At 56.6% G+C, this 13,978-nt stretch overlaps 1 protein-coding gene across 6 annotated transcripts in view; it reads right to left on the minus strand.

Moving 5' to 3' along the window:
• Positions 1-13,978, minus strand: part of ADAMTS14 (ADAM metallopeptidase with thrombospondin type 1 motif 14) — a 78,022-nt gene that overhangs the window by 62,697 nt on the left and 1,347 nt on the right. For 4 of the 6 annotated variants that reach the window (XM_045581760.1, XM_045581758.1, XM_045581757.1 and 1 more), the window contains exon 2: positions 12,472-12,902. In XM_045581760.1, coding sequence (XP_045437716.1) covers positions 12,472-12,902 — 431 coding nt within the window. The remainder of the gene's footprint in view (positions 1-12,471; positions 12,903-13,978) is intronic. The other 2 variants (XM_036438223.2, XM_036438221.2) reach the window with 1 other exon arrangement.

The following is a 13,978-nucleotide window of genomic DNA, read 5'->3' on the forward strand; positions in this document are numbered from 1 at the left end:
GGGGGTCTCCTTCTGTCACCCAACATCCCTGCAAAGTGGTGCAGGGACTGCCTGGGAGTGACGCACCCGGGCCTGCACCCAGCCGGTCCTTCCCAGCTGGTGACACGGGCCCTCTGCCAGCCTCCGTTTTCACGTCTGAAGCCAAAGGATTGCTGAGAAGATGGACTGAAACAATGAAGAGGATGCCCCTCCTGAGGCCCGGCCCACCGCAGGGTGGCTGACCACCTTTCCTTCCTTCTTCAACCTGCCTCTCCTGGTCCCCCCGGAGGTGTCCCTAACGTTCCCGTCAAACCCAGGAGGCTGCGCCAGTGGGTCTCACCCTGCATGCCCACTCGCATCAGCCGGGAACTTGCGGAACTACTGCCGTCCAGGCCACACCCCAGACCAACGAATCAGAGCTCAGCAATGGGGCAACGGGTTTTCTCAACCCTGCCCAGGAGATTCTAATGCGCTGCCAGGGCCTGCGCTGATGGTCTAGACTCTGGAAGCTTCCAATAAAGGAATGGTACTCAGAGGAAGGGATCGTCCATGTTCCACAAAGACAGCCGTAGCAGCATGGCATGTCGAACCAAAAGCGTTTGTTATGATGCAAAAAATGGGCAAGAAAGGCAGAGAGGGAGGGGGAGGGCAAAGGGTGCAAGCCCTGACCGAGGGGCTGGGGGGACGGAGTCTGGACAGGCCAGCTTACTGCGCCCCTCTTCCGCTGTGAGCCTCTCCTCAGGCCGAGCACGACCAAGGACCCCCTGGACCACATGGGAGCTGTGCCTTCGGTGCTGTCTTAGGGCCTAGCCACCACCCCCCCCCTCGAGGTGGGACCCCACTGTGAGTGAAGAATAATTGACTAAAAACTCCCCTGAGCAGGGTGGGGGCCTTGGAGGTGGGAAAGGAGGACTGTCTGCTGGAGAGCCAGATCGATGATGTCACAGCCGCCCCAGCTGGGGAGTCTCCACGTCAGTACCTCTATGATGATGAAGATGAAGGCGGTGATGGATTCTGTCCTCTGGCCTGAGGAAAGCACCATTGCTTGAGTCTTCAAGAGCTTGGCAAATGCTCTTAAAGGAAAGGTGCTCAGTTGTGTGACGACACCCCAGAGTGGGTTGGCTGGCCCAGGGGCAGGACAGGGCCTCACACTGCAGGTGTCAGCGACTCCCCATTGGGCTGCAAACCCCCACCCTGGAGCCCACCCAGAGTCCAAGGCAGACTTTGCCAGGCTGGCAACCACCCCCAGTTTCCATGCCCCGTGCCCAGGAGCCGCGTGGCTCTGAGGCTTCTCCCTTGGTCACCACCACGGCCCACCAAGCTCTGGCTGGGAGCTCTGCCTGGCCCCCTGCTTGGCCACGAGTCCTGGCAGCAGAGCGGCAGCTTCAGGATGAGGAGACAGGAAGCAGCCCTCACATGCCAGACGGCGGGCGGGCGGGCGGACGGGCTGGCGGGCGGCTGCCAGGCCCCAGGCTGAGCAGCAGCCCCTGCATTGAGGCCCTGCAGCCCGAGACACACGGCTCAGAAGCAAGCCAGCTGATGGCGGGACAGACCCAGGGAGAAGAGGCAGCCAATCCCTCCCAAGGCTGAGGCCGCTTGTCCCAGATCATTGCTCCAGCCAGGCCTCCCCTCTGGTCCCTTAGCCTGGCCCAGAGAGATGTTGACTTGGTTTTAAACCAGGTCTCCCCCAAACGAGATCATGCATGTAAAATGTTTCCCACTTAGTCTGACACATGGCGGTCTGTGGTGAGTGATAAATGAGGGATGTACAGGTGGTGGGGGGAGGGCGGTGAAGGTTCCCTACAGAAGGAGGGTGAGCATGGGAGGACAGAAAGTAGATCGGCCGCCAAGGCCCAACTCTACACACATCCCCCTGAGGTGCCCCCCATCCTCCGCACAGCGGGAGGAGCCCCGGGGAGCTAGAAATCGCCATCAAATGAGGCCGCCACTGTCCTTCCTCCTGCCCAGGGCCCAGCACAGTAGCACGTTTTCCAGACTCGTTAGAACTCAGACACTTCATCAAAGCTCGTCTGTGCCGAGCCCTCGGTCGGTAACAACACAATGCCCACATGCCAGCCACTCGGCCATTCTGGACTCACTTTACGTGTTCATATCTCTGCAAGTTTACCTCCCTAACCTCTGTCTGCAACTATATATCTACTCATTCATTCATCCATTCATTCATCAGATATGCACTGAGCAGCCTTATTCTAGGTGCTGAGGTCAAAGTCAAAAATTCCTCCTCACCTCAAGGGGGAGCTAGGTAAAAATATGGCACACCACACGGAAATGGCCATGGAGAAAAATCAAGCAGAGGAGAAAACGGGTGTGTGTGTGTGTGTGTGTGTGTGTGCGCGCGCGCGCGTGATATTTTAAATAAGTGAGTCAGGGATGATGTGCTAAGGAGGAGGTATCTGAGCAAAGGCCTGAGGAGGATGAGGGGAAGGTGCAGGCAGTGTCTGGGGAGGGGTCCCAGCAAAGGCATCGGGAGCAAGGAGGGAGGAGCAGAGGAGGTCGCAGGAGGATCGGCAGGAGGAACACCTCCAGGGCCCACGGAGCTGCTCCCAGGGAGTATTGGGGCGGGGGGGAAGGGGGGTGTCTGGGTTAAGAGTTGAAGGGATGGAAGGGGGAGATCAGTTAAGGAGACCATGCCCATCACCCGGAGGGACAGCAGGGTGGTTCGGACCACCTGGCACTTGTTCTTCCCATCAAGCCCTGTTTCTTTGTCTTTTGGAATCAATAGCAACAACCTCCATGCCCCCGGGCCCCTGTGCCCTGGTGCTGCCCCACCCCAGCAGCTCAGGGACCTGTTCTGAACCACAGGTGTCCACATGGCCCCAGGCCTTTGCCCCCGCTTTGAGCTCCGCCAGGAATGCCCTTCCAGCCCAGCTCAAATGCCTTCCATCATCTCTCCCTCCTCCATGACCCCAGGAGCTCTCGGGGGGGGGGGGGGGGGGGGGGTTATGTCTGTCTGTCCCTCTTGCAGACACACATGTCTGTCCCTTGCTTGAGGAACAGACAGACATAGGACATGCAGAGGACTGATCCCCGCCATGTGACCAGCTTTGAAACAAAACACATCCAACAAGCATCCCTGGCTCCAAACCTCCAAGGCAAACGCCCCTGGACTGTGGGCCTTCGTGAGAGACCTGCTTTCCCACAAACTGGCCACGGCTTGGGGGACCGCGCTGCACCCAGAGCCTCCCCATGCAGGGGCCGTGAGTTATGAGGTGATGAAGCACGAAGCACTCAGCGCACCCGCCAGCAGCCTCGGGGCTGCGGCACACAAGGCCCCTTTGGGCCGGAGGAGCTAATTGGGAGTGCGCGCGGCTGCCAGCGTCGGGGGCGGAAAGGACCGCTCCTGTGGGCCGGGGTGGCGTGGGGGGCGGGTGTTTTCTGGGAGATCAAAGGCATACACGCCCGGCTGGCTCAGAAGGCACGGCTGACAAAGGGCCTCCAGCTGCCCGTGGGGAACAGGGTGTGCATCAGCCGAGCGTGTCCTGACGGACGTTCCCACCTTCCAAGGTTGCCCTCAGAGGGGCCTGTTCGGCGGGGCTGCAGAAGCAGAACACGAGAGTGCGGGGTTTGTAATGTTCCAGGACCAGCCGGGTGTGCACAGCAGCAGCCCGCTGCCCTGCAGGAGGTTGAAAGCGGATAAAACATCGACGGTGCTCACTAGGGGGCTGAGAAACACCAGGTTCCTTTTGAGCTTCAGGTCCCGCCAAAGGGGCTGTTGACATTGTTTTTTTTTTTTTCTTAGTTGGCCTCCCAGTTTTAGGGAAACAATGGCCCTCACAGTGGGAGCCTCGTAAACACCTTCACCTGGGACCCCGGCCCAGGTCTTCCAGGGCACCCTGCAGGGCAACCCCTGGACCAGTCTCTTTCACACGCGTGCTGTCAAGCTGATGCCAGGCCATGGCATCATGGCCATCACAAGGCTGATGACCTTGCATCTCTATTCATATTTGCCCGTCTTTTCCACTGACTTGAGAGAGGTCACTTGGAATGGGGGCCCAGAGTGGGAAGGGGGGAGCACTGGACGGGGAGTCAGGCACCAGACTCCATTGGCCCTGACAATCGCCTACTGCACGACCCTTCCTTCCCTTCCCCGAGCCTCTCTCTGCTTTCTGGTCTGGAGAGTGAAGAGGGGACCGAGAGGCCTCCACAGCCACGTCCAGCCCAACTGTGTGCACTCAGGCCGAAGTCAGGGTTACGTGGAAATGACGCTGAGCCGGGATGCGCCCTCGGAGGTTATCATAACACGAGGATTGTTTGTGCTGACGAGGAGCTCCGGGGAGCTGCCCGGGGCCTGCAAGCATTCCTGGGACTATCGTGGGCTTTGAAGGCTGAGCAGGGCCCACAGGCTGGAAACGGAATGCTGGGCCTGGCAGGTGGCTTGGGAACTTCGCAGTGTAGGGTCCAGGGAATGCAGAGACCCCCTGGGCCCTCACCGAGGCCCCGCCCTGAGCCTCTGCCACACCGACACTGGGACGCAGATGGAAGGCAAGGGCGGCCCCCAGCACGCTCAGCCCTCCAGCCAGCCCTGAGATGCCAGGGAAGAAAAATAGAAAGTGCCCCCAGACCGGCCCGTACTGGAATGGGAGTCTGGCTTTGCTCAGAGGAGAGGCAGTGAGGTGATGTCTGGCTTCTAGTCCATATCATAAATAAGTTATTATTCCAGCAAGACCCAGCTGTAGGGAGACTGGGAGCTGAAGCTGCTGGATCACGCCACCTCGAGGCCTGGAAACCCCGCCGCCGTCCACTCAGACAGGCCCAGGGGGCACGGGGCCTTCTGGAAGCAAGACGAGCACCGGACTGGGCGACCGGGGATCTGGAAACGACCCGCCGTGGGCTCTGCCTCAGTTTCCATACTTATCTAGGCACCGTGGCAACACTGTAAGTGCTCTTGACGCTTCTTCTTTCCCGCCCCCATCCCCTCAGATGCAGCCAACTCCACCAGTAAATCCACATCATTTAAGGGCAATGCTGCCGAAGCCGGTTTGGCTCAGTGGATAGAGCGTCGGTCTGCGGACTGAAAGGTCCCAGGGTCGATTCCGGTCAAGGGCATGTACCTTGGTTGCGGGCACATCCCCAGTAGGAGGTGTGCAGGAGGCAGCTGATCCATGTTTCTTTCTCATTGATGTTTCTACCTCTCTATCCCTCTCCCTTCCTCTCTGTAAAAAATAAATAAAATATATTTTAAAGGCAATGCTGACGCTGCTGGATTGATGGCGTACTGAGCTAAGCCCTGTACACGTGACAGTTCTATGAAGTGACTACTATTACAATCCCCACTTTACGGATGAGGAAATTGAGGCACAGAGAGAACTAGAAACTGTCCAAGGCCACACACAGCACGTACAGGGCAGAGTTTGGATCTCAACCCAGACAGCTGGCTCCAGGGGCCACGCTCTCATCCCCTGCACACACTGCTGCACATGGGCAGCCCCTGGCCTCTGGCGAGCAGCCCTGCCGTGTTAAAAAACAGAACACTCTGCGTAAATAGGCCACTTTGCTTAAAAACCCCTATTTCTGATTTCTCCTTAAAACACTCAATGATTTTTCGCCACCAAAATGCCACTCCCTTTAGAGGGCACCATCCTCTCCAATTTGCACAACCCCACCTCCCCTGCTGGTAGCTGACCCTCTTCTCTTTCTCCTGCATTCCCTCCTCCTGGAGGCATCTGAAGTCAAGACCTGCCATAGCCCATGGCCCAGCCCTGTGCTCCGCACTCAGAGGCATGCGGAATGTCAGTCTCTGATTTCTGAGAACTAAATGGCTGGGGGGGGAGGGGGGGAGGGGGCGCTGCGCGGCGGAGCGGTGCATCAGGCAGAGAAGGGGAAGGCACCACGGGGGGTGAAAACAGAACAAATAGAGTCCGAGGGACTGCAAAGCAAGGCTTGAGCGCTCTGGCCTGGCTGGGATTTCCCACAGGGCACTATCATCTCAGAAGAACTGGGATGGCTTGCCATTTCTTGAATCCTGTGAAGACATCAGGTTCCCTTGCCTGCAGGATGCTCATAGAGCCTACCTGGGCTTTAAAAACTCCTACGGATGCGTAAAAACCCAGCCCAAATGTTCCCTCCCTTAGGAAGCCTTCCTTCTCAGGAAGCACCTCTCTCCATCACCTCCACGCCACCCACTGAGTGCAGTACGCTTCCCTGCGTCTCCACAAAACACTCCGGTTTAGTGTGGGCTGCCCTGTTGCATACTTTCTACTGTGCGTTGGCCTTCTCTTTCAACTGTGGGCTTCTGGAGTGCAAGGAGAGAGGGACTGGGTCAAAGTCTACGCCTGCATCTAGGCGGGGACCCACGATGGTTAAGGGAATGCTCCACTTAGCACCTCTCAGTCTCCCCTTCCACCCCCACATCCCACTCCCCTCCTGTGCCGGAAGGCACCTGGGGTCCTACAGCCCTGTTGTAAAATTCAGTCCTGTGCACTGAGCAAGCACCACATGACCCCTTCCTCAGAGAAAGCTGCTGCCACGAAGGAAACAGGCCTGGCCAGCCTGGGCCCACAGGTGGCCCCAGACTCCCACAAGAACGCTGTAATTACTGCATTTGTTACTATAAAGAAGTAATAAATGCTACTACTAACAACAATCCCCATGTACCAGGCCTTTCCCTTTTTACAATATATTGTCTTATTTAATCCTCTGAACAGCCTTAGAATTGATGGCTCTTCTCCTCTCCTTGCACATGAGGGATGTAAGCAGAGAGATTTAGAAACGTATTCTTAGGCCACACAGCCGGTCTGTATCAGAGCAGACTCCACCCTTCTTTCCACCCTAGACTGCGGCCTCTGAATGACCACTAACAATGCCTGCCATTGGCCTTTGTATGGGCCAGGCACTTTTTATAACAGTTTCATGGAGGTTTAACTCACATGCCATACAGTTCATGCATTTAAAAGTGTAGATGCAATGGCTTTTAGTTATATGCGTAGAGTTGTGCAACCGCCACCACCGTCCATTTTAGAGCATTTCGTCACCCCATAAAAATACCCCTGACCTTTTTAGCTGACAATCCCAACCCCGCCCCCCTCCATTATAATCCCATTTTAAATTAAAGGACTGAGCGTAGAGAGCCTCTGTGACTTGTACAATATTAGACAGAGGCAAGGAGGGCTGGGACTCAGCGTCCCCTGCCCTCTCCCCACACTGTCTGCCAGGGATCTCAGTGCAATCTGCAAGGAATGCACCCTCTGCAGCCCTGGCTGGGGGCTCGGCTGGTCGGAGCGTCGTTCTGTAGAGCAAAAGGTGGCAGGTTCGTTTCTCAGTCAGGGCTCACTCCTAGGCTGCAGTGGGTTCCATCCCTGGTCAGGGCACATACTGGAGGTAACCAATTGCTATTTCTCTCACATTGATGTTCCTCTCTCTCTTCTCTCTCTCTCTCTTCCTAAAAACATCTTTTTTTTAAATCCACCATCTGCACAGGGTGGAAAATGAAACCAGATGGTGACAAATCTTACACGTGCGGCTACTTCCGCACCAGTCCCGTGACTCACAGAGGCAGCGCGGCCAGGCCTTCGTCACCCCAGAGCAGGGCAGCAAGGCCCAGGACCCAGGTTCTGGATGGACACAGTGAGCACAAGGTCCCACAAAGAAGCAGGGACCCCACTCTGCTCACCCCATTCCTGTACCTCAGAACCCCTATAGGACCCACAAGACCTGGCCCCAACCCCTGGCCTCCATATTCCTCCCAGGAATTCAGAGGCACAACCACCAGCAGAGGGTCTGTTCTGCGCCTGGCCCCCCGCCAGGGGTCCTGCCCAGAGGTCAGGGGTCACGGGAGCATGGGGAGAACTGTTGCAATGACTGGTCAGGCTCCCCCGGTGGAGACTCTGAAGGGTGCAGGCTGCTGCTGTTGCCTGGACACATTCTTAATCTGAAACCCTAGACTAAGGGTTCCCTCACTCCCAGAGGAAACACTGCAGGAGGACTTGGTCCCCCCACATCCCTTCTCTCATTCTCCCAAACGCCCTCAAGCTTGTCTCAGTCAGTTGTTCTCTCTGCTGTTCTGGCGCCCCACACTTCCTTCCTTGTTTATTTATTCCTTTATTTTTAATCCTCACCCGAGGATACCTTCCCACTAACTTTTAGAGAGAGTGGAGGGAGAGGGAAAGACAGAGAGAAATATCGATGTGAGAGAAACACATCGATTTGGTTGCTGCCTCCTGCACATGCCCTGACCAAGGCCAAGGCCCGAGCCCCGGGAGGAGCCTGCAACCCAGGACCCTTCAGCCCAGAGTCCGACATTCTCTCCACTGAGCCAAACCAACTAGGGCTTCACAATGTTTAAAGTCTGCTGTTTCCCCCGGGAAGGTGTTAGGCCTCCTGGTTGGGTCTGTTTATGAGGTAGAGGCAGCCATCTTGAGCCAATGCCACCTCCTCTGGGGAGTCTTCCTGGATGCCCTAACAAAACAAATGGGTCCTCCTGCTGCTGGCTCACAGAATTTTAATTTGTTGGCTTTATATCTGGGTCCCCATTAGCCTACAAACTCATCCAGGGCAGGTGCTCGCTCCCTCAGTCTGGATCCTCCCAGCCCCCTCCCCAGCTGTGACACAGGCCCTCCGGAAGAGCGGGTGGGAAATGAGGTAGCGTACCCATTGCTCGGGTTCAGGCGTGAACTGGCCGCAGGGCACAGAATCCCCCCAGTGGCTGCCCCGGGTGCCCAAAGGTGAGGGACTCTCTGGATGGCAGCAGAATTGGAAGGGGTGATGGTCACGGCCACTCATCGTAGGTTCCAGTTAAAATAAAGATCGACCACCAGTTTAGACACAGTGCTTCTCACCAGAGCAGCTAAGATGCCAAATGGCTGCAAGGCTGGCAAGAAGGCTTTGTTCAGATCATCTTACAACTGGCACGTTGGCTCGGCCGTGAGGGCCAATCTCAGGACTGGTGCCTTTCCTCTCTGCCCCACCAGCCCAGCCCAGGCCTGGCACAGAGCATGCCCCAAAACCCACCAGGAAGGGAGGAGTCAACTATGGGTTTCCAAGAACTGGGCTCCAAACTCCTGCAGCAAGGCCCGCCCCGTCACACAGAGCCAATGCCAGAGCAGGAAGGGGCTCTGAGCTCACCCGTTTCAGCCTCTGCGATATACCCCGGAGGCAGGTGAGGCCCAGAGGAGGAAGGCAGCAAGCCCAGGGTCACACAGCCACATCTCCCAACTCCCCGCCCAAATTCCTCTCCCATAGCAGGCTGCCGAATCCCTGCCCTGGCCTCCCTCTCTCCCATTCCGCCCTCCTCACAGTCAGACCAAGACCAGCTGCCCAGAGTGTCTTCTCGGATCCCCTCCTGGCCTCATCCAGCCTCGCTCACTTGCTCAAGCTCTGTCCTCTGCCCACAATGCCTGACTCTCCCTTTGGACCCAGCAAACTTCCACTCATCCTTCAAGGCCCAGTTCAAACGCCATCTTCTCTGACACCTCAGGTCATAATCACTCCCATTTACTGAGCTCCCACCCCACTGTGTCCTGAAAAACCAACAAGGTCATGTTGACTGACTCTACTTACGGGGTTCCCATTGCTTAGCACACAAATTCATTGAGGGCAGGGGCCTGACTCTGGACAAAGCAGGGTAATAGCAATATCTGCCTATACAGTGCATACGACCGAAGGGCCTTGCACACTGTTAAGTCCTGTGTGACGGGGAGCTGTCTGCATTATCGTCAGATTTCCTCCCCACGGCTGTTGCCTCATCCACCCCACGGGGGCAGCTCATGAAAGCACATGACAGTGCATGTGCGGGGACGGGATGCACGTTGTGCCTGAGCCGTGGGAAGGATTCATTCCTGCTCCTGTTCTTATTTGTGTCACCTTCGTTTCCCTTTATCTCCCTGAGGGCCTTGCTCATGGCCAGTGCTCAGTTCGTATTGTCTATGGAATGAATGACTTTGGCATTTGAGACACTAAAGAAAATGGGTTAAAATCCAAAAACCACATGGAGACCCAGAGTTAAATCTTATCATGGAAATGCTGCACAGTAAGTAGCCTTCTGAGTCCAAAGGTGGCTCGGCTGGGACTCAGTCAACAGTCCCTTGCCCTCACAGAGCAGGTTTCTGGAATGGGCCAGAGTGAGGAAACCTCTGCTCTGGGGAGGCCTCTGTGCTGGGAGTGGCCCCTCAGGAACCTGGATGGGGAGGGCCCTGGGATTCAGACTGAGGGACTGGCCTCTGGAGACAGTCAAGGGCACAAGCAGAGGCCCAGCCTGAGGCTCAGCCCTATGGGGTCCATTTTGACCAAAGGCAGGGGACCATGTGAGCCTTGTTCCACTGCAGTGCAGGCCTCCAGAAGCCCCTTGCTGGACAGCCTCTGAGACCTGATCCAGCTTCTGCCAATGTCACAACAAATCAATGTCCACCTGCCAGGGAGGGACAAATAAGTGAAGCCCAGAGATGGAGAGTGACCTGCCCAGGTCACACAGCTCATGAGAATGTTTACTCAGAGGCCACCCAACGTCAGCCACACCGGCTAAGCAATGCCTGGCCCCAGGCCCCCCAAGCAGCCTCCCACCCCCAACAACCAGAGTGCAGCTCGTCACTGTGTACCACTGCCCAAGGCCACATGACCTTGCTTCATGGGTGCTGGGTTGGGGTCACAAATGATCCCTGCATCATCTAACCGTCAGTGACCACTTATTAGCGGGCTGCTGAACTAGTTCAATGACAAGGGAGTTTTCAGGGGACCACGGGGGTGGACAGTTACTTTATTAATGTGATTACCATCCACTGATGCCTGTGGTCTCCGGTATTCATGTATGGCAGCAGTCAAACCCGGGGGAGACCCGCCCTGTCACTGCACAGTGGACAGCCTACGTGGCCGATGGCCTTAGGAGGAGTTCACTTAGCCACACCGCCAGTGTGCACCTGCGCTCCCGGCCTCTTCCTCTGCATGGACCCAGCATCCCTGGGTGATTCCAAACGTCACCTCGGATTTTCAATCAAAACGTGTGGCCACAGCACAGTGCTAGCTAGCCAGCAGGCTGGCGGAGGGCTCCTGCTGCCCGGAACTGCTGAGCCAGGGTGGGCCGGCGGCCAAGGCTCACCCTGGCATCAGGACAAGGTCTCAGCCTTCTGCAGCTGTCCTTACAGCCTGGCTTTCTCAAAGCCTGCTCTGCAGAACCCTCGAGTTCCAGGTGATTCTAGAACACGCTCAACTTTGTGAACCAACAGCTGCTCAGACCAAGCCTCTCAAGGGAGGCCCTGACACCTCCAATGGGCAAAATCTGGTTCTTTGAAAGGCAAAAAAGTTAATCGTTAAAGGTAAAGCACAGGTATACATACAGTTTATAAACATATATTCGGTTTATCTATGGTATTGAAATTTCATGGGGTGGCCATTAGGAAAAATGTCTAAGAAGGCCCTTTGGGAGGGGGCGGGAGGATGAAAGAAAGATTGAGAAGCCCAGGCGTAGACAGAGGCAGCCATTCAGCAGGCAAATCCCTCTGAAGAATAGGAAGGTAGTAAGTGCCCCCAGCCCTGCCAATAAGGAAAAACCTTCCTTTCCCATATGACTCATCCCTCTCTTAAAGCTGAAGGGCAAAGGGGTAAATGGGTCTTTTCCTGGGGCACATCAGCTCATACCTGACCGAGCAGAGACCACGCAAAGAATGCCCACTGCTCTGAGGCTGCCACACAGGCTCAGGAGGGCCTGGCACACTGAGGAAGGAGCAGCGAAGGGACCAAGATGCAGCAGGAACTGAGGGTGAGAAAGAGAGCAGCCACTCACGGCTTTCTGGTTGGCAGTGATGCGTGGGAGGAGGGAGCAGGTCCTAAGAAAGGGAACTCACGGAGCAGAGCGGGCAGAAAGAGCAGGCTGGCTTCAGGGACCAGAGTTAGCGGGGGAGATGTCACAGGAGCAATAATAGCCCAACACTGACAGAAGCTGGACCACCAGCCAGGCAGGTTCGAGCACCACTCATGCTGCCCAGGAAGGCAGGTCATGTGATCATCACCAGCAGGTCCGCTCCAGGACTGTGTCTGCCTCAGCCCCCTGTGGCCCCAGGGCCTGGGCAGAGCTGGCCTACAGGGCACACGCAATAAGTATGTACAGAACAAAAAAGCCCTCACTTTTCACACAGGGAAGAACCACAGGGAAGGCAAGTCACTTAGCCAAAGCCCTGCGGCTAGGAAGGCAAGTCACTTAGCCAAAGAATCAATCCCAGCAGAGCCCGCCTTCCTCACCCCTGCGCGCATCTGGGCTCAGAGGTCCCTGCCAGCAAGGCTATGGCCTCGTCCTGTCTGAAGATGGTAAGGGGATGGGCAGGATAAGGGATCATCCTTAGCTGGGCCGCCACCCACCTGGCAGAGCACAAACCTGGTGCCGGCAGGGCATGTGGGGTTTTCTTTGGAGAGCAGCACAGTCCAGACCACACAACCTGCCCACAGGAGTCCCCAGACACAGGGCAGCTAAGGAGGAAGCCAGGTCTGCCCGGCTCGGAGACTGGGGAGAGGGGCAGAGTGCAGCTTGAGGAGAGGCTTGTCCCTTACCAATCCGTCACAGTTGCTGATGGCGACAGCTGCCCCCGGCATGCCTGTGACACTCCCGGTGTAGACGCACTCTTGCTGCAAGGGCTGTCGGAAGAGCTCCCGGAAGTCCTCCTGCCACTCTGCGGGGGCTCCGGGCACCACCAGCCGCCGGTTGGGCCGAAGGCGCAAGTGCAGCTCCTCCCCGAACACGGTGACATTGAAGTAGAGCCGGTCAGGCCGTGGCGCGGCTCCTCTGGGGCGCAGGAGGCTGCGGGTCACCCGCGGGTGACCAGCGTGTGTGGGCGGTGCCGGCGGCCTGTCCTCTGACGCCCTCCCTGCAGAGGCTGCGGCTGGGCCGGACACCACGTGGGAGAGGAAGCGTCCGCGGAAATCTGTGCTGCGGGGCACGGTCACGCCATAGTCACGGAGCCTTCCGGAGAGGGGCCGCTCTGCAGGAGGCAAACAAGCTGTTACCTCAGGACAGGCTGTGCAAAGGTAAGGGGAAGCCAGATCCCACTGCCAACTTGAAAATTAGTGGTATAGCCGAGGCCGGTTTGGCTCCGTGGATGGAGCGTCGGCCTGCGAACTGAAGGGTCCCGGGTTCGATTCTGGTCAAGGGCATGTACCCTGGTTGCAGGCACATTCCCGGTGGGGGGTGTGCAGGAGGCAGCTGATCGATGACTCTCTCTCATTGATGTTTCTAGCTCTCTATCTTTCTCCTTTCCTCTCTGTGAAAAATCAATAACATATTATTTAAAAAAAAAAAAATTAGTGGTATACCTGTAGGATATTATGTTCTCTCTTATTGAGGAACTAGAGGCCCAGTGCACAAAATTCATGCACCCTAGGTCTGGCTGGCCAGCAGGGCTGATCAGGGCCTTCTGCAACTCGGAGTGTCACCTTGAAGGGACCCTGAGCCCAAGTTCATCCCTTTCTCATCTCTTGCTCCTGAGCCCCCGGATCTCTGCACTCGGATGAATGGTGCTCAAGTACTTTGTGGACATACATTGTTTCTGGGAGTCCCCAGGTCCTTTTTAGCTTAGCAGAAGAAAACAAATAATGCCAAGCAGAGTCCTGTCACTCTAGCAGCAAGCCTTCCAACCTGGAGCACTGCAGAAAGCAATGAAATTCCCCCAAAGCCCCCAGGGCAAAGCCAGGGTCTGCCCAAACATTCCCAGTGTGCTGAAGTCACCAGACCCGCCTGGGGCAGGGCCCTCCTCACCAAGCTCCTTGAACGCAGCTGGCAAAACAAACACACCTAGAAACCCAGGGGATCCTGGGCACGCGTCAAGGAGAGAGGAGGAGCCGGAGAGGGGAGGGAGGGAATACAAGTTCTATATTTTTCCATGTTTAGAAAGAAAACTTTTTTTAAGCAGCACAGTGGCTGCTGAGATTTCTACATGGCCCAGCCCCAAGCCGGTTAAGTATAGATCTTCAAAAATAAAATAAAAAGGACGCCCAGGATGACCTGCCCACTGGGGCTGAATTAAGTGTGAGGTCATGGCCCCCTGCTCCAGGCTGCATGCCA

The sequence above is a fragment of the Pipistrellus kuhlii genome, unplaced genomic scaffold (assembly GCF_014108245.1).
Source record: "Pipistrellus kuhlii isolate mPipKuh1 unplaced genomic scaffold, mPipKuh1.p scaffold_m20_p_15, whole genome shotgun sequence".
Lineage (NCBI taxonomy): Eukaryota > Metazoa > Chordata > Mammalia > Chiroptera > Vespertilionidae > Pipistrellus > Pipistrellus kuhlii.